Here is a 20491-nt window from a genome sequence, read left to right as displayed (position 1 = left end):
TATTCCCTCTCTGTCAGTCTCTGGTGGCTTGTGATCCCGTGGACGTCCGTAATGCACGCAACGCTGTCCTCGAGGCGCTGCCGCACATGCTCAGCAGTATGGCTTTGTTATGGGGCGTGGTCACAAGGGAGGGATTTCAGAGACGGAGTGTGTCTGACTCCGGCCACAGCAGCAAACATGCTGCTACCTCTGTGTATTTCAAAAGCTCCAAGGTGTGCACAGGCATGTTGTTGGGATGTTTATGCATTATCTGTTTTTTGACTCTTGAACTTTATCGCATTTTTTATTCGAGAACATACCGTTGCAGAGAATTTCTTCCATGTGTGTTTCATTAGACATTGCAGCAGCGGATTCTGCAGTTTCTGCTCCCTCTGACTGGACATTATGGGGTTCAGCTGATGGCTTCGGTGGGAGTAGTGTGGAGTAACAGGAGGGGCAAAAGGAGACACAAAAACAAAGTAAGAGCCGCACCGTGTTGGAAAAAGTTAAATCTTGTATCCAGTGCTTTTTTGGGGGGGTTCCTGTCCTCTTCTTTACTTTCTGTCATTCTTTAGGTTTTACCTGTGGCCAGTGAAGCTCGCCTGATCATTGTGGAGCTTATAAAATCGCTCCACACCTTGAACGCAGAAACTATCCTACAGTTGGTCAAAGAGGTCGTGAAGAGACCACATCAGATCAAAGGAGAACAGGTACATAACCACATGCAGGTAAAGATATTAAAGGCTTTTAATGTTGAGAGCTTCAAGGTTCTGCTTTTCTCCCCAGAAGGCAATGCTGGTCGATCTTCCCATGTTACAGTTCAGCTATTCCTTTATCCAGAGGTAAGGATAAATGTCTGCATCAGGAAAACTAATAATATTCTGTTTTCACAGAACCACACATTTTCATAATGATGTTTCTGTTTACCTGTTTGTAGCATTTCAGCTCAGGCCCTGCAGGAAAACGTTGCTCCTCTCCTCAGCCTGTTAAGGGAGTCTGTTCAACTCAACCTGGCGCCACCCGGACATTTCTTACTGCTGGGGTCAGTTCTCATCAAGGAACACAAGATTTGTGAATTTCGACTATTCTGGAGGTTTTGCAGTAATTCATGAATGATCTTCAGTCTTAATTGTTATCTTGCAGGATCCTAAATGACTTTGTCAACCGTCTCCCCAACCTGGACAGTAAGAAGGACTCTAAAGATCTGCAGGTAAGGTGCCACCGTCTTTGTAATTTAGCACTCTGTTTAGTTTACAGACAGATGAAGGTAAGATGCTTTGTTGGTTAAACGTTTGAGCAGGAGGTGACTCAGCGGATCCTGGAGGCAGTAGGTGGGATCGCAGGCTCCTCTTTGGAGCAGACCAGCTGGCTTAGCCGAAGCCTTGAGGTCAAAGTGCAGCCACAGGTTTGCCCAGAAGCTGAAGAACCGGATGACGTAGATGTGGATGGGGATCACTGTGGTAATTTTAGACACTTCAGCCAATAAATACAACTTTAATGACTTTTAAAACCAAATATTGGAGGCACATGTTTGAATTTATTGTGGATTTTCTCTGATCCATAAAGGGTCAATGTTATGCATTCAGGCTCAGATACATTCTTCTATGTCTTTTACCTTTCGTTACTTTTCTTTATAAGGCAACTGCATTGTACTTTTTTCATCATGTAAAGCACTTTGAATCGTCTTATTGCTGAAATGTGCTATACAAATAGACTTGCCTTGCTTTATGTCCCAGTTCCACACAGCCCGAAACACAACACGAAAAAACAATAGAAGATACCTTTCGTCAAAATGACTGACAGGTTGATCTCTCCAAATATAGTGGGAAAACATGTTAATGAGATCTATTCAATCTGAATAAGGCTTTAGACTGATTTAAAAATATTTAGCAAAAAAAGTTGGAATGCATAATTTATTCTGTGTGTATCAGAGAAATGATCAAATAAATTCAAATTTATCAGCTAGTTCTTGTTTTTCTTACATTTAATATCATATTTAAAACGTCTTCTTCTATAATGAATTATTTTTGTAAAAAAAACTGATAAAAATAATTAGCAGACCCCTGGTTTAGGCTGAAATAAAAAGAAATCTATAATTTCATGTCAGTGATTAGCGTATGTAGACTTTTTGACTAACTTTATATACGTATATATATATATATATATATATATATATATATATATATATATATATTTCATGTTCCTTTATCTTTTCTTTTTACACAGAGTCAGTAACTCAGGCTAACGCCATGGTGTCCTCCTCCGCTCCATCAGTGTACAGCGTCCAGGCTCTTACATTGCTTGCTGAGGTGGAGTTTTATGTATATATGAATATCTATTTATTTTTTTAGGCAAAAGAGACATTGGCTTTGCATGTTAGTGTGTGCAGTTAAATCACATTTTTCTCTCTTTCTCCCCTTGCAGATTTTGGCACCCCTTCTTGACATGGTCTACCGTAGCGATGAGAAGGAAAAAGCCGTTCCTCTCATCTCACGTCTCCTGTATTACGTTTTTCCTTACCTTAAGAACCACAGGTAAAAGAAACTGATGTATAATCATGTTAAGTCCTGCAGCCTCACTGTCACCTGGTTTACTCAACTCCTTTATGTTGGACGTCTGCCCTGTAGTGCCTACAACATGCCCAGCTTTGCAGCAGGAGCTCAGCTGCTGAGTAGCTTGAGTGGGTATGCCTGTACCAAAAGGGCCTGGAAGAAGGAGGTGTTTGAGCTCTTCATGGACCCACTGTTCTTCACCATGGATGCCTCCTGTGCACACAGGTGAGTGTGAACATATGGTCAAAGTACATTGTTGTTATCATTTGTCATATTGGGCATAGGTCGTTCTCTGTGTCGAAGTATGCCAAGGTTTTAAACAACCACGATTCAAAACTGCTAAAACCTGTCACACTGTTTTTTTAAGGTTTAAAGTCATTTCAGTAAGATGCCAGAGATATCAGAATTGTACCCGCCGCTCGGTGCAATACTCCTGTCCAGCTTAATCTATAAAACACTTTAAAACACCATGCAGGACCAAAGAGGCGTACATATTAAGAAGACACCAAAATTAATTGAGTAAGAAACATAAAACAGGGGTAAGACTAATCATACGATGAAATCAAAATTAGGTGAAACAAAAAAATAAAAGAGTAAAAATCATCATCTCAATAGTGGGTCCATTAGGAATCTGTGACCGTTGATATGAATAAACCACAACAAAGGAAGACTTTTTATTTTTGAAAAAATATTTAGGAAACATGGCCTCTAACCGACCTCTAACACCTGAAAATCCATGCTCCATCCAAACCCTGTTAGTTTGCCTTGAAGACATCAAAACTTGGATGGGGCTGAACTTTTTGAGCTTCAGTGAAAGCAAAACAGGTTAAAAATGGCACATCTCGCTATTTACGGATTAGAAGAACACTTTAATATACGGATTATTTTTTTTATTCTAATGGCTTGCCATATGCAGGGGCGGGTACGCTTGCGCCTTGTTCAGTGTGTCAACATCTAATCGATTTATTTTTCCCAAATTGCGTTTCCTTCAGTATTAATCTCTAAATTGGCTTTTTTTAGAGAATAAAAGTCACACTTTGCTGCCTTAAATTGCATTGAATTTAATTCCACTGGACTCTTATGTCTGCAGTTTTAATGTCCTGTTTTTTATTTATTTATAATTTTATAGTTGGAAATCAATTATTGATCATCTGCTGACTCACGAGAAAACCATGTTTAAAGACCTGATGAGTGAGTACAAGTTGTTGTACATTGGGAGCCTTTCTTAGACAGACATATTTCTGTTCTCAAAAATGTGGGGCAAAGTTATATAAAGCTCTAATATAAATGATGAAAAGAATTAATACAGAAAGAAAGATCAGCGTTCTTGTGTTTTTGTAACGCAGTTACAAATAGAGACTCTTTATATTTATTTGCATAACAGGTATGCAGAGCAGCTCCCTGAAGTTGTTCACCAGTGCCGACCAGAAACCCATGCTGCTCAAACGGCAGGCATTTGCAATGTTCAGTGGCGAACTTGACCAGTATCACCTCTACCTCCCCCTCATTCAAGGTGGGCTGGTTTTACTAGACATCAGTTCAGGTTTTAGTACTTATATTCAAACTAGAATCAAATAATCAACCGGTTCTTGCAATTCCTTTCAGAGCGCCTCACTGAGACTTTGCGAATGAACCCGAGCCCCGCTGTCTCAGCCCAGATGTTCTTGATGTTCCGTGTTCTCCTGCTGCGGATCTCATCCCAGCACCTGACGTCACTCTGGCCTATAATGGTCACAGAACTTGTAAGTTACCTTTCTAAGAGGGCCATATATTATCTACAGAATCATCTTTATAATGAAAACTTTTATGTTCAACCTGTTTTTTAGATACGGATCTTTGCACGTTTAGAGAAATCTCTGCAGCCAGATAAAGACGTCTCAAAGTGAGGATTTCTCATCATTTATGTAACACGTATACCCTGGAACTCATTTTAAAAGTCCTATGTCTTTGACACCAAGGTTGGCCAAAGTGGTGCGTGTAGCACTTGACAGAAAGGGACCAGTAAACTTCTCTCAGGCAGAGTTGGACATGTACCTGTCAGCCTGCAAGTTTCTGGACACTTCCTTGGCTTTTCCTCCAGAGAAGATGCCACTCTTTCAGATGTAGGGGACTGGAAAACGTACTTTCATCGTAACATGAGTGATGCATTTAGCCAAGATATTGGTTTCTAAAGCATCTAACTGATTATTCTGCAGGTATCGTTGGGCATTTGTCCCGGAGGTGGATGTGAGCCGCTACAATGGTCCGGAAAATGCCCTGATTGAAGGTGAACAGGAATGCACGCCACATGTTGTCAGAGTACTGGAAGGGATACAGCAGCACTATAGGGTAAGATACCAGAGTTGGAGAGATAAATTTCATCACCTGACTGGGTTTTCTTTCTTTTTTTCCAAAATGTTTGTGTTACTAAAGTGTACATGAAGTTAAGCATCTGACTGAAGAGAGCAGTTGAAATGCATGTAAAGTGGGCAGATATTGAATAAAATGTTTCACATTTTGTTCAGTTACAATCACAAACTTCAGTTTGTTTAATTGAGACCAACACAAAGCAGTAAATTGCTACTCCGGAGGAGCTGCAGACATCCACAGCTCAAGTCAGGAAAATCTGTCAACAGGACGTGCACTTCACAAATCTGATCTTCATGGAGGAATGGCAAGAAGAAAGCCTTTGTTGAAAGAAAAGACATAAAGAGTTCCATTAAAGGTTTGACACAAGATATAAAGAGGACACAGCAAACATGTAAGTGAAGGTCCTCAGGTCATATGAGACCAGTTGGAACTACATGCAAAGTGCCATGTGTGGGGGAAATCTATGCAAATCACCCTGAACACACCATCCCCACAGTGACATATGGTGGTGGTAACATCATCCTGTGAGGACGGGAAAGTTGGTTAGAGTTCAGAATCAGAATCAGCTTTATTGCCAAGTTCGTACATACAAACAAGGAATTTGACTCCGGTACACTTTGCTCTTTTGTTCTGTTTTTGCATTACAGAATATACATATATACAATATACAATGTACAATATACACATATCTAATAGAAAAGGTGCATTTGTAGCATCTGTATGCTGTTGTTCTGTACTCTATTGAATGTTCATCGGAGAATCAGCCTGGGGGAAGAAACTGTCTCTGTGGCGGCTGGTTTTAGTGAACAGTGCTCTGTAGCGGCGGCCTGAAGGTAAAACAGTTTATGTGCAGGGTGTGTGGGGTCTGCAGAGATTTTAGCAGCTCTTTTCTTGACTCTAGACCTGTTTAAGTCCTGGATGGAGGGAAGGTCAGCTCTGATTATTCTCTCTGCATTCCTGATTATTCGTTGCAGTCTGGACCTGTCCTGTTTTGTGGATGAGCCAAACCACACTGAGATGGATGAAATCAGGACAGACTCAATGATGGCAGTGTAGAAGATGACCAGCAGCTCCTGTGGAAGGTTGAACTTCTTGAGTTGCCTCAGGAAGAACAGTTTCTGCTGGGCCTTCTTTCGAACAGTGTCTATGTGTGAAGACCATCTCAGGTCCTCAGAGATGGTGGTTCCTAAGAACCTGAAGTGGTCCACGGCCGATACAGTGTTGTTGAGGATGGTGAGGGGGGTGTATGGGGGTGGTGTTCTCCGAAGGTCCACTACCATTTCCACAGTCTTGAGTGGGTTCAGTTCAAGGTAGTTCTGACCGCACCGGTGGACCAGCCGATCCACCTGCTGTCTGTATGCCGACTCATCACCGTCCTGGATAAGTCCAATGACAGTGGTGTCGTCTGCAAACTTCAGGAGTTTCACGGACGAGTCCGATGAGGTGCAGTCATTTGTGTACAGAGAGAAGAGGAGTGGGGATAGAACACACCCCTGGGGGGCACCAGTACTTATTGATCTGGAACGGGAGAAGATGCTCCCCAGTCTCACCTGCTGCTGTCGGTCCGTCAGGAAGCTGTTGATCCACTGACAGGTGGAGGCTGGGACGTTGAGCTGGGTGAGCTTCTGGTGGAGGATGTCTGGTATGATGGTGTTGAAGGCCGAACTGAAGTCTACGAACAGGATCCTGGCGTATGTCCCTGGGTGGTCGAGATGTTGCAGGATGAAGTGTAGACCTAAGCTGACAGCATCATCTGCCGACCTGTTTGCTCGGTAAGGAAACTGCAGGGGGTCCAGCCTGTGATCTCTTTCAGGTGCTTCAGGAGGTTCACCTTCCAGCAGAACAACAACCGTAAACATGCAGCCAGAGCATCAATGGAACGGTTTAGATCAACTCATATTTATGTTAGAATGGCCCAGTCCTAAATTCAAATGAAAATTTGTGGTAAAACTTGCTGTTAACAGCTTGACCTAATCCAGTCAGATTAGGCTTCAGCTTTTTTGCTACAAAAAATAGTTTGGGATCAAAGTTCAGTCTCTGGTAGAAACAAACAAGACTTGCCGCTGTAACTGCATGGAAAGTTGGTTCTACAAAATATTGACTAAAGGAGGCTTAATCCTTGATGTAGATATTTTTTTTTTTCCTTAACAATTATTTGCTAGTTTGTGTTGGTATGTTGTATAAAATCCAAGTAAAATATATTGAGGTTTGTGGTTGTAACATGACGAAAGGTTCAAAGATGTATGAATACTTTTGCAAGGCATTCTGTTTCACCTCACACATCTAAGCTCCGTTTGCTGCTAACATTATATTCGCTGCTTGTGTTATTGAGGGGAGAACAATGATATGAGCTTTGAACTCACCCACCTCACTCTGTCTCCTGGTTTTTCAGGAACTGGATGGGCTGAGTGAGGAGTCCTCCACAGAGCACCTGGAGTTCCCTCTCCTCTCTCAGAGCTCCCTGTCCTCCATCACCCAGCTCCTGCCTTTCCTTCGCACCCTGTGCTGTTCCTTCCAGGCCTCTCCCCCCTGCAGCCAGCCCGTTGCATACCTTCCCGTAGCCGACTACCCTGCAGCCAGTTCACACATCGTCCTAAGCAGACTGGAGGACATCATTGAAAACGAGTTCTTGGACTCCATGGAGAGTTAAAATCTGAGCTTTTTCATTAGCAGACATAGAAAAAGACCTACAATGGGCACAACCAGTGATTATATTGTATTGTGAAGTTGTAGTAAAGGAAAGGTTTTGGAAATGTGATTTTTTTTTTTTTTTTTATCCTTTCTGGTTCACTCTGTACAAGAACGTCTGTGCTGCTTTAACTGGAAAAACAAAGGGAGCCCATGGTAATTAGTTCCACTTGGCTTTTAATGTGAAAATATATGAAGGAATGCAGCTTTCATTCTGTCCAAAGAAGAGATATTAACACAGCTTATAGTCACTAACTTACTGCTTTTAAGATCAATAAAGGCAGTCAGGTATTCTTGATTCGGCTTACTTATTGTCTAAGCAAGGCATGCAACTTGTGGTCATGGTAGTACAGTCAAATTTTAGTCCAGGAAATAGAAAACTTACTGTGAAGAACCATATTAAACACCATTAGTGTTTATTTGACTTAACTAGTCACCTGCAGTCTGTTTCTTCAGGTATAAAAATCTGTCTTAAGAATGTACAAACTAATCATCTTCTTATAGTAATTTATTCTATGACTCTTATTGATAAGCAAAGGGATGTGCTTTTTGTGCATTGGGAAAACTTTTTTAAAATGTCTGTACCTCAATATAATATATGCTTGCAGGTTTTGGTGATCAAGGGAAATAAGATGTCCCTAGTTTTTACTCCAGTGTAGTTTTTACAGCTGCTATTGTCTGTTTTTTTTTTTTTTTTTCCCTGCACATCTGAATGTTCCTGTAAGTTTTTTTTTTGTTTAAAGGACCACATCAAGTTTTGATGCAATAGAAAAAAATCTCATTAAATTAAACATAGTATTTAACTGCTGTTTTGTTTACTTGTTTTGTTGCACTTGCGCCAGTTTCACTGATCTTCTGTTTAAACTTTAATTTACTGCTCTCTAGACATTTCCCTGATTATTGCACAGCTCTATGAGACCATTGGCCTAATTTCAGATCTGATTTTGGCTCAGTCTCATGAAGTGAAGATTTGCATTATTTTAAATCACACAATTATATAAATGTAAAGGAAAATCAATCTCAAATTTCATCGTTAAATAATCTATAAATCGGACGTGACAAATATGAGATTCAAGTCAGGACTCTGACTGGGCAACTACTTCCAATCATAAGAAACATGTTTGAAAGATTACTTAAAATCTAAATCTGCCAGGAGTATGGATATGTTTGGGCTTAAGTTTGCAAACTGTAATATAAAAATCTCTTGTCTTCAAACAGTACCCAATGTGTGAGAGGCCAAGGCCATAAAATCAGAATCTTGCACAGACCTCACCTCTTGTCTGGAAGATGTCTCAGGAGTCTAATGCACATATCCAGTAAAATGCAATATAACCTTTACAGGTGACCTTAATGTGACTTTATTTGAATGCACATTTCCAACTTTTCAGTGTCTCAGCACTTTTTTCACAACTTGCTGTTCTCTAACAAGGAGCTTTACAGCAAAATTAACACGTGATCCTTGAATCGACCAATAAATTTCCTGGTTTAATCAGAATTGGTATTTAAAAAGTCCTCCTCATCATGCTGTTCACATGTTGACATCATAGGACCAAGACAACACCTAACTTGATCAGCAGTACCTCGCCATTGCGATGCTTTAAACATGATGTTTTCAGATGGAAATGGACACTGAGCTTAGAGAGTTACAGAGTGTCATCAGCAGGTTGCAACAGAGAGACTACAAGAGTAACAGAAAGGCGTAGAAATGGACGTCTTTTGGCCACATCCCACACTGATGACCCCTTCATTGTGAACAGTGCCCTGCAGAACCGGATGATGAACGCCACTCAAACTCCAGGCACATATAAGGGAGGTGATGGAGTTGCTCCCTAAACTACTGCGTGCTCGTTTGTTTGGTAAAGCTAAGACATCCTATACTGTTACTAATAAAAACAAAGTAATGAAAAGAACACGGAGGCTGCGCAGCTTTTAGATGCCTGTACAGGGATAAGCTCGTCCGAATACTTCTGAAAACTTCTGAATACTGTTGTGGAATTTTCTTATCAAAGTGGAGAGAAGTTGACTCACAAGAAGAGAAAAATCCGGACTTTGTCTTAATAAGTTTTATTCAAAGGCATTCAGCGTTTGAATGACTTTGTCACCAAGCAAGTCAGTTGAACAGAACCCCGAACGCTATTTTCACACAGTCTTTATACCAGAACAAGACAGTGTTATCTCAACTGCAAAGAGTCTATGTTTTATGACCCCAACCCTTCTTGAGTTCAACAGTGACAAGGTTATCTAGGAACAGACCTAACTGCCCTTCCTGACATCGTCCTAAAGATGGGTCTGAACCATTAAACTTCTGATAATGGCTTTTACAGCTTCTTCCTCTAACACAGATGTTCTGAGGAGTAAGATAAAAAAGGTCATACACTGTGAAATGCTTACTGCAAGAATTTCCATCACACTCCCCCCTTGTGATTACAAGACAATCATACAAAAATTCTAGCAAACCAACACCCAGAAAAATAATCAAAAGAAAAGAAAAAAACAAAAAAGAAAAAGATATATAAATCAAACACTGTATAGTCATGGCCCTCACGAAGAGCTAAGGTTCGCAAATCACCAGGAAAACAAACTGAGCAAGAATAACAACACCGCAAAAGAAAAAAAAACATCAAAACTCCATGTATACCACTAAAATGCTGAACATCAGTAATAACTCCCCAAACACTTTAGAGTTAGCACATCATTAAAGCATTTTAAGCAACATAAAATCCATCGGTATCCATACCTTCTGTCACCTCAAATGCAGAATCATCACAATCATGACAAACAGAAATTAAGTTCACATCCTTATCAACAGGCAACATGGAAAAATGTATCAGTCTCATTACCATTCCCTTAACCATTGGAATAATACAACACGAAAGAAACATCAAAATCAAAAAGAAACATAAAAGAATCACTCCAATCTTTACTAACCAAGATGTCCATCCACCAGTAAAGAACCAAGACCAAGGATTCCAAGAGGAACTCATATTTTCCTTCCGTTGGGTCGTCAGCAAGTCCTCAAACTTATCATGAATACTTGTCATGTTCTTAGACACATCAGGAATAAAAGTGCAACATTGTTCCCCAATTAAATGACAAACACCACCCCTCTCAGCTAACAGATAATCCAAAGCCATTCTATTTTGCAAACTCATAGTTCTTATAGCCTGCTGCTCCGTTGTTAAAACAGTGAAACCTTCCTCAGATAAAGCAGTAAGATTTTCTAACTCAACTGACAACTCATTAATCCTATGGGCGGCGTTAGCAGCACCATAACTAGGAAAAATTGTACCCAAACTCCCTTTCCAATGTGGGATCCTAGCTCTCTTTTGCAGTTTGAGCATTGTCTTCCTCTCTAATAATGGGCTGATTGAATCATAAGTCGTGACTGTAGGAAGTAAATGAGCTAGATAACATACTCCAGACCAATTAGCAGGCAGATACAGATATGATCTGTTTCCACACATCCAAACCATGTTCTTAGGACACGAGAACCCATCTCTACTAGGAAAAGTAACAAGAACCTTGGTTAATTTACCTGCCATGGTTAATTTACCTGCCATGGTTAATTTACCTGCCATGCCATACAATTGACTTCCATAACACAAAAGGATCTGGAGCCAAAGATTCTGAAATAGTATAAGGATTGGTTCTGACAGGACAAGGTCTAGATGTATTAATGTGGTTCAAGGCACATGAAACTGGTATAATAGTTTTACAACCCTCCGTCTTTCCAAGGAAATAAGGTGTGCTTTCCTCCTGAGCAATACAAATATCTGGATCTTTAATCGGATTTCTATTACCCCGAAATCTATAAAGAGTTCCTGTAGACGCACACGTTAAATTAGTCTCACTAGAAAATGTACTAACATTTCTGCTTTTTCTTACAGTATAATTCATCACCCAAGGAAAAATGACCTCCACCAACCGGTTATCTGGAAAGAAAGTAGCTAGAGTATAAGCAGTATCAATAGGAACTGGTACCAAAAATGGTTGATCATTAATAGCATGTGGAATCAAACAACAAACATAGCAACTATCATTTCTTATCTTCCTCACGGTTTGATGCATCAGTTGCCACCAGACATTATCAGCATGATCATAGTAGTCAGAAAAGTGATGAATCTCTCTTCGAATCAGCTGATGAGTATTATTAGCACAATACCTCACATTAGCCACACATTGTCTTTGCTGTACCTTTTCCCAAATGAACACAAGAGTTATAAAAATATTTGCAATACCAATCATTAGCATCAGAACAGACCATCTTCCATTTAACTGCATCGTGACCTTGAAGTGGAATGTCCTTTCTTCTGGTACAGAAAGCAAACAGTTTTTTCTCAAAGAAAACAAATTATAAACAACTTAAAAAAACAAAAATCCTGTTGCCTCTCCTGAGTGACTTCTGCGCTTCAAGCTGCCCTGTTACCAGTCTGGTACAGGTGGGCGGTCGTTGGAAGCTCCTCTAGGTAGGAGGTTCAGAACCAGGATGCTGCTCGGGTGGTGTTCCAGTGAACACCTTGCAGTGCGTAAAATGGACCCAGGTGTCACGTTCCTGGACCTTTATGGCAGTGTGAGTCACCAGCAGAATTTGAAACGGACCTCTCCACCGCTTGTCTCTCCAGTGACGTCTCCTGGTATCTCTAATCAGCACCCACTGTCCTGGCTGGAACTGGTGCAGAGGTCTGTCAGCTACTGGGGGTAAGGCAGCTTTCACCGTCTGATGAGAGAGAGAGAGAGGGAACGTGACAGAACCTTACAATATTCCAACATGGAATGTTCAAAATGAGCAGTTGTTAGTGTGCTTAGGTTAGTACTCGGTCTTCCCCCTGTATTTGCAGGTCTCCCAAAAAGGATTTCAAAAGGACTCAAATTAGCTCTGGATCTATTCCTCATCCGCATATACATAAGAACCAGAGGGAGAGCTTTTGGCCAGGACAACCCTGTTTCTTCACAGCATTTAGCCAACTTATTTTTTTTTGTTCCATTTTCTCGTTCTACTGCTCCACCTGATTGTGGGTGGTAAGCACAATGTGTCTTCAACTGGAAACCAAGAAGCTTACTAATTTCTTGCAAAGCTTTGTTGACGAAATGTGTCCCGTTATCACTGGAAATCACCTCAGGGACCCCCCAACGCGGAAGAATCTCTGTCAACAAAGACTTTGCTACAGCACTGCTGTCTGCGTGTTTCGTTGGAAACGCTTCAACATATTTAGAAAACATGTCCACGACCACCAAACAATATTTCTTCCCTTCGGCAGGTGTCAACTCAATGAAATCCATCATCAAATGCTGAAATGGGAACCGTGGAGGTGGATGTGCCGCCTGTGATTGTGCAGGAACCCTCGAGGGGTTGTGAGAAGCACAGATCAAACATCTTTTACAATAATTTTCAGCTACCACTGAAAACCCATTTGTATACCAATATTTTTTAACCATATCCAGCATTCCCCCTTTGGACACATGATCCAATCCATGCGTCCATTTAGCAAACCAGGGAAAAAAATGTTCAGGACGAATTCCCTCCAAAGCTTCCTTTTTCAGTAAATATTGTTTCTGACATGGCCTGTAGTTTGATTTAGGAGTAACAACAACTGGCTCACAATCTGTAATAAGACCAACATCATATTTGTGAGCAGCCCACAATGAATCAGGCAGCTCTTCAAGATCTGCATCCGCAGAAGAAGCCGTAGCTAAAAACAGATGTGAATGTGAAATCAGTTGCACTGTACGATTACAGGAAACAACAGTGGGACAATGTCTTTTAAAAGCATTTTGAGAAGGAGACGCAAACACATATGGGACATCTGTCTCCCTCCAATCCGTGGCAAGGAGACAACGTCTAACAAAAAACCCCACATCCTCCCATTCCATATTTTCAGACTTGGCCAATGATACATGCGGTACCGAACCAGAAACTTGAAAAAAATGCAGCTGTTCAGAGGTCAAAGTCACAGATAAAGCTGCCATGTGATCATTCCAGTACATGTTAGAGAGGTGCACTCTCTCATTTGTAATTTTGTACCAACTGGTACAGGTCCTTCAGATACATGTGAAGTACAATGCAGATCATCTGCACTCATTAAATCACAACCAGGTGCCACAGCATTTACTGCCAATGTGACAAAATGTTGAGGTACAGGACCAACTGGAAGCTTCCACTGATATGCATATAAGGGTTGTTCTGGGGCCCAATGTACTGCAGTGTAGTCATAGTCAAAGTCTTTCTGAGTGTGAACTGTCAGTCCATCAGGGTTTGAAATAATAGCAATATTTAATCTGCACATCAAATCTCTACCCATCAAATTTAAAGGACACAAAGGAGACACCAAAAAAGAGTGTTTTAACTGCACTCCTTGTGGAGTGGAACACTTTAGAGGAACAGAAAAACTTTCCCTAACTGTTTCACCTGAAGCAGAGACAGAATGAACATAACGACCACTCAGTTTTGGCTGCTCTTTGATACATTTAGCTGATAAAACAGAGTGTGTCGCTCCTGAATCTACAACAAACGAAATTTCTTCATCCATCACCATCATAGAAAACATAGGCATTCTTTTAAAAGCAGGGTTCTGTGTATGGAGATATGTGCCTGGTAAAACTACGGAGGCACCTTCTAAGTGTAATATGGCCTCTGTAAGCAACCTATGTGAATCAGTATTTTCATGCAACTGTGTGTGTGTTTGTGAAACCTCACGCTCCTTAAGAGACCCCTCCTCAATGCAAGTGACAGCCAGATCCAGGGTCCCGTCCTCCCCCCGTCAGTTACCGGTGTCCGGCTGCTGCAGTTTCTCTGGACATTCATTCGTCCAGTGTCCCAACTTTCCACATTTATGGCAAGCATCGGAGCGGGACCACTGTCCCCTTCCCCGACCTCTGCTCCGGCGTCCCCGGCCTCGTCCTCGAGGAAAAGAACCACGTTGATTTGTGCTGTAATACAGGGTCAAGGCAGCGTTATGCAAATCAGTCTCTCTTTTGTCCGCTTTTTTCTTCTTCCTGTCGTTGATAACATCATCGCTGTGTAAAGCATGTCTTTTCAGCTCCTCAAAACGCACCCCATGTCTCCAACCAACATAAAGAGTCTTAGTTTGTGCTGCGATCTCAGGGAGAAGTCCTTCCATAATATATCCACACAGCATCTTCTCCCAGGGGCCCAAAACAGTAAAGTCAGCGGGGCGCTCCATACCTAAATGTTTATTGAACGCTTCTTCCATCCGGTAAAGAAAATCAGCGACAGTCTCATCAGGATGTTGTTTGACTTGTTGTAGCACGGCACAATCACTCCTCTGTGGAAATTTTGTGATCAAGTCAGTGCACAAATGTTCTATGGCATTATACCATGGTCCATTACGATGATTTAAATCACCATTTTCACCTCCAGTTGTCACTCCAAGGCGCACTGCAGGATCTGGCAATCTCAGACCAACTAACTCTCCAGGTTTGATTTTTGCTGCGAGGAGCCGGCGAATTTCTGTGCCGGTAGGTCTCATTTCATGGCATAAAGCTTTAAATTCCGTAGCAAACTTTCTTCCGTCTCCTACGGGATCCGGAAGTAACGCGGCGCTGGCTTGGATGTCTGCTGCAGTCCACAGTCGAAACACCAACTGAGGCTCATTTGTTCCGGCTACTTCCAACATAGGGCATTGATACTCTCCTTCCTCTTTTTTATCTTCTCCTCGTTGTCTTCCACTTCGTAACCATGTAAACTCATGGAAGCTAACAGGAGAGGAGAGGAAAGGTATTTGCTGGTCCTTTGATTAACCCGGTCGCTGCTCATCTGTAGGCTGGTGAATGACCACACCTTCAGCTCCGCTGGGGCCGCTGTGCTCGGTGAGGTCAGCCTGCACTGCAGGTGGATGTGTGAGTTGACTCACGGGCTGATACTGAAGTGGACTGGCGAGTTGTCCTGGCTGACTTGCGGGCAGATTTACTGGTTGGCCCGCTGCTGGTTGGCCCGCTGCTGGTTGGCCTGCTGCTGAAGGAGGACGGGAGTCTAGATCGAGGTCTGCCATCTGGAGGGCCCGCAACTCCGTCTGTAAAGATGGATATAGACAGGAGGGTGAAGCATCACTAGGTCTATATGTTGTGAGGCAGAAATCTTGCAGACATGTACACAGAGAAGCCTGTTAGCAGGCCTCTAAGTTACACAATAAATTTTATTTCACACATTATTAAACATACTTGAGCATAGCAATACAGATCCTATAAGCATAGCATGAATATTTTCCAACAGAGGTGAGAGGCACCTAAGTGTCACGTCAGACCATTTAAAACAGTTTACATCGGCCTGCTGGACGACTTCTTTTGTCTTCAAATGAGGGATTCTCTTTACATAAAAGATTATAATATTACAGTTTGTACACTTAAGCCCAAACATATTCATACTCCTGCCAGGTTTAGAGTTAAAGCAATCTTTCTTTTAATTTTACAAACATGTTTCTTATAATATTTTTTGAAAGAAATCAGTAAATCAATTCCACAGGTTTGCAAAAACATCAATGGTTTTGGAGTGGTGATCTCAAAACCATGATGTCACACCCACAGAAAATGTCTGGGTATAACAGGAAAGGTGTTTGAAGGGCAAAGAAGCCCGTGAATCTGACTCACTGATCTACCCCAGCTTTGTCAGGAGGAATGGGCTAAAATGGGCTGAAATTCCAGCAATTACTCCAGCTATCATAAGAAGCTTGTGGGAGGAAATACGACACGTTTGTCCCCCAATAACACTAAACTTCTTCATTTGAAGAAAATTCTTTGGTGTCTTTCATTATTTGTATTCTGCCCTGAAGCACCTATATTTATAAATACTGTGACAGTTTGAGAAATAAACGAACCATGAGAAGCACAAACTAATACATTTAGAATACATTTAGCATAGAAATGAAACTTTATCAAGAAATAAATATTCTGAAATCCTCTACTTTGTAGATTTAGCATCTCTATTTATTTTTAAAGGCGTTGGACTTTTACTGTTTGAAATGCCAAACCCGGAAGTAAGCGCACAGGTTTCCATGCTGATAAATACTTAAGTTTATTTATTTTTACTGTAACAATAATACAGATTTTAGCACATCCACTCAATGGAAAGTTGTGATGAATTCGCTGTTTATTTATTTTGCGACAGGAGCTGCTGGATGTTTTGAGGCGGGAGGCTAAGCTCCGCCCACGGTCATCTGTTTCTGTCTAAAAAGATGGCGGCGCAAACAGACCGCGGCGTGCCTCTCAGCACGGTGAGCAGACTTTATCACCCTCTTTACCGAAGTTTACACCTTATTTCTCATGTTGACTGGTAGAACATTTGCGTATATTGATTTAACGCTCCGTTCGTGTGAGCAGGGACATGGTTTAAGCTAATATAATAACAGTTATGCTTGCTGTGTCCAGTGTAGTGTCCGAGGGAGGCGTTTGTGGCTTGTTGGTTACTATGTGGGATCTTGTTTTTAAAACTATTTGCCCGGAGATAAATGTTTGTGTGAATCGGAGCAGTTTGAGGCTGATTAGAATATCTGCTGTGACGCTGTTGTGAATCGGAGAGTGCCGGGTTTCGTTTTCCAGGTGTTTCTTTTGCTGCTGCTCTGACCCTGCGCCGCAGAAGAGCTGATTGGGGGCCCAAGTGACCACCAGGTCACTACTACACTGCTGAATTAGACTGGCTCTTACAGAAAGCTGTGAACCATAATAATATTTGTCTCTGGATATGTGGAGTTTTTACTTAAAAGCTAATTCAGGTTTAACTTATGTTTATGGAAATGTTGCTTCTGTTTTATATAAGTCCACTCAGGGGGTTCCTACACCATGTGGATAATAATGAAAAGAAATTCCCTGTCACATTTAAATGTCTATTTATCTATTGCTCTATCTATTAATGTCTGATCCATCAATCCACTCATCTGTCCTCCTTTCCATCTCTCCAACTTTCCATTCATTGATTTACAGTAAATTAGAATATTGTTGAAAAGTTAATTTATTTCAGGAACTTAGCCTATTAAGTGAAACACATTATATAGATTAACTGCACACCAGCTGATGTTTTTGAGCCTTTATTTTATGTTAATTATAATTTTCTGCTTGCCAATAATGGAAACACGACATTTAAGGTTAGAAGAAGACTCATATTTTTTAATACAGAAATGTGGGCTTTTTTTTTAAAGGTATGTATTATACCTGCTTAGAGATTATTTTGAAAAAATAAGTTTAATCTGACAATTATATTGTGATATGTTATATTTGCCTTGTTGGCAATGTATAAAACAGAGCAATAATTTGATATTGTAAATTGCCCTGTGATGTTACCATGTGAACCTCAGAATAAATATGTCTTAACAAAATATTAAATTTATTAGTGTCTCAGTACCTTCACATGTTTCAGTGCACCTTCTCGAGTCTGCACACCTTACCCTGAAGCCTGGACATGATCACTTAAAATCCCAGAGTAGGCCAATTCTTTTCCGAGTGGCTTATCGTGAAATTTATGATTAATTTGTTTCACTTTCAGCTTTCGCCAAAGTTCCTGCACACCAACTCCACCAGCCACACCTGGCCCTTCAGCGCCATAGCTGAGCTCATTGGTGAGTCATTGAAATCATCTGATTGTCACGAGTGTTTTCTGTTGAACAACGTAGCTTTTTTTTGCCTTTTTTATTATTTAAAACTCACATCTATTCTGTAAGCATTAATATTAAGAAATACCACAAAACATTTATCCCCTCTGCAAACATTTTAATTAAATACTTGTTCAATCTGCCGTTGTTTATCAAAACAGAAGAGCATATTGTAGCCTCATAAATACTGACTCAGATTATCAAGCAACCTCCTTCTGACTCACATAAATAATCCCAGCGGTTTGTTTGATGGCTCAATGCCGGAGAAATTTGGCTTCCTTTATTGTGCCTGCACATGCCACTTATAGTGGCTTTTCAGCTGGTTCTTTGCAACATGGCCCTTTTTCGTTGGGATTCATTAACAGGTTGAACAGAGAAACACGACTGAACACTATCAACCTGCAGCCTAATAATTGTTTCCATTATTTTTATGTAAATGCGATAACGCTGTGACGCTTCAAATGGATTTGTCCAAATTGGGAACAAACAAGTATTTTAATCAGGGATGAAAAGTTGTCTTAGGAATGATAATACTCCGAAGCGTTTTGAGATGTATAGGATGGCACTGGTTTCTTTAAAATAAGTATGCCAGTATTTTTCCCTTAATCCAGGACTTAATCGTTGAGAGATATATAAATATATTAAGTTTTTTTGTTTGTTTTTCCTTTACTTTAAAGCCTTTCTGTCTGTTTTTCTTACCCAACTGAAGGTTTAGGGATACGGTTAAACTGATATTGTAACAGAATGTTGAGGGAATGTTTTACAGTAGTTAAATTTGCCACTTTCTCTTAAAGGTTCTCGCATTTGCCAACATTTTAAAACTAACCCATTAGTATCTTTCGTTTTATGTAACAAATCAATGGAAATGACAGTGTGTTCATTTCTGCTTTTTGCATCTAATACATGAAACCTCCATCTTGGCCACTCATATAATATGTAGTTTTAATTTAAGGTTATTTTTTGACAATGTAGTTTAAAAACTTCCCCTTAAATTACACCTGTTGTTCCTGTCTAGTTGATTCTAATTTAAATAATGTTTTATTCTTTCTGGTGTCTCTTTTTTTCCTTGATAGACAATGCCTATGACCCAGATGTTAGTGCCAAGCAGTTCTGGATTGATAAAACTGTGGTTAAAGGAGAGGTATGCCTCAGCTTCATGGATAATGGAAATGGCCTCAACCATGAAACTATGCACAAGATGCTCAGGTACAAACAGCGTTTAGCAAACAGTAAAAGCCACCACTCATTTCTTTTTTCTTTTCTTTTTTCAATTCAATTCAATTCAAAGATACTTTATTGATCCCTGAGGGGAAATTAGAATTCCAGTACAACCCATCCAAACATACATCATGACACAAGACAAGGGGGGGACGGGTCACCGAGGCTTTGCTGCCCACTCACAGGCGCTGCCCTTGCTAGATGAGAAAAGAGGCCACATTAGGTAAGTAGAGGGAAAAAAAATCATATTTCACACTTTATCCTTAGCAGGATACAGTTTGAGATTGCAAAAAACCTCAGCACAAAGAAGCAACAAATTTACAAAACAACATCATGCTGGGAACAGTGAAGGTGGTGTGAGGGATGCATAATGTTTATCTTGAACATGTGTGTGTGTGCAAGTGAGTGTGTGCAAGTAAGTCCATGAAGCACTGTCCCAGAGGCCATTGTCCTTGATGGTACGTTGGAATGTTCATCAACCGGCCACAAAGTTCTGAGCAGGTCCACAGGTGTCCTCAGGGAAGGGAGGGAGCAGAGGGTCATGTTTACATAGCTTCCAGGAGACGTTGAAGATAGCCAGCCATCAAGGCCGCGCAGGGGAGCCAGATTCAGAAAAACAATAATTATTTGGGTTAGGCTGACTCTTAATTTTCCGTCAGCCTTGAGAGTCTCACTGGTGCTTCTCAAAGGCGAATCCAAACAGCCAAATTCCTGGTCTTTCTGCCAGATCCGAGCGAACAACTTTCTCCAAGATTTATCCCATTTCACCCCTGAGTCCAGAAACCGCAACCCGCTTGCGATCCTGTATAAGGATCACATCCAGTCTGCGATTCAGCTCACGTAACATCTCAGTCTGAGTGTTGATTGCTCTGAAGATCCCATCATACATGCCAGGCAACCTTACAATGGCCAGAACAGCTACTGACATTCTCCGAATTTCCCGATATGCCAGGTAACCGCTGACTCCAAAAAGCAGAAATCCTGATATCAAACATCCAATTATATACATATCTTCCACATCCTCGACTGACATTATCGACAAACACACAATCCTCCACTTCTGCCAGGAGTCCATCGTGTATCCGGAGAAAAATGTCCCGTCCGGGC

At 41.0% G+C, this 20491-nt stretch overlaps 2 protein-coding genes across 3 annotated transcripts in view; both read left to right on the top strand.

The window, feature by feature from the left end:
* dop1b (DOP1 leucine zipper like protein B) overlaps positions 1–8376 on the top strand; it is a 29263-nt gene extending 20887 nt beyond the window's left edge. For both annotated transcript variants that reach the window (XM_047370906.1, XM_047370908.1), the window contains exons 22-38: positions 18–212; positions 336–458; positions 555–689; positions 766–821; positions 917–1021; positions 1123–1189; positions 1280–1439; positions 2206–2288; positions 2404–2513; positions 2607–2756; positions 3661–3722; positions 3916–4044; positions 4137–4273; positions 4358–4413; positions 4490–4633; positions 4727–4859; positions 7273–8376. In XM_047370906.1, coding sequence (XP_047226862.1) covers positions 18–212; positions 336–458; positions 555–689; positions 766–821; positions 917–1021; positions 1123–1189; positions 1280–1439; positions 2206–2288; positions 2404–2513; positions 2607–2756; positions 3661–3722; positions 3916–4044; positions 4137–4273; positions 4358–4413; positions 4490–4633; positions 4727–4859; positions 7273–7530 — 2103 coding nt within the window. In that variant the 3' untranslated portion in view covers positions 7531–8376. The remainder of the gene's footprint in view (positions 1–17; positions 213–335; positions 459–554; positions 690–765; positions 822–916; positions 1022–1122; positions 1190–1279; positions 1440–2205; positions 2289–2403; positions 2514–2606; positions 2757–3660; positions 3723–3915; positions 4045–4136; positions 4274–4357; positions 4414–4489; positions 4634–4726; positions 4860–7272) is intronic.
* Positions 8377–16708: 8332 nt separating this feature from the next.
* The window catches only part of morc3a (MORC family CW-type zinc finger 3a), a 30072-nt gene continuing 26289 nt past the window's right edge, over positions 16709–20491 (top strand). The window contains exons 1-3 of the mRNA XM_047371475.1: positions 16709–16795; positions 18061–18133; positions 19240–19372. Of these exons, the coding sequence (XP_047227431.1) occupies positions 16757–16795; positions 18061–18133; positions 19240–19372 (245 nt within the window). The 5' untranslated portion in view covers positions 16709–16756. The remainder of the gene's footprint in view (positions 16796–18060; positions 18134–19239; positions 19373–20491) is intronic.

Source organism: Girardinichthys multiradiatus, chromosome 7 (assembly GCF_021462225.1).
Source record: "Girardinichthys multiradiatus isolate DD_20200921_A chromosome 7, DD_fGirMul_XY1, whole genome shotgun sequence".
In the NCBI taxonomy this organism is placed as follows: Eukaryota; Metazoa; Chordata; class Actinopteri; order Cyprinodontiformes; family Goodeidae; genus Girardinichthys; species Girardinichthys multiradiatus.
This window is presented reverse-complemented; position numbering and strand designations above follow the sequence as displayed.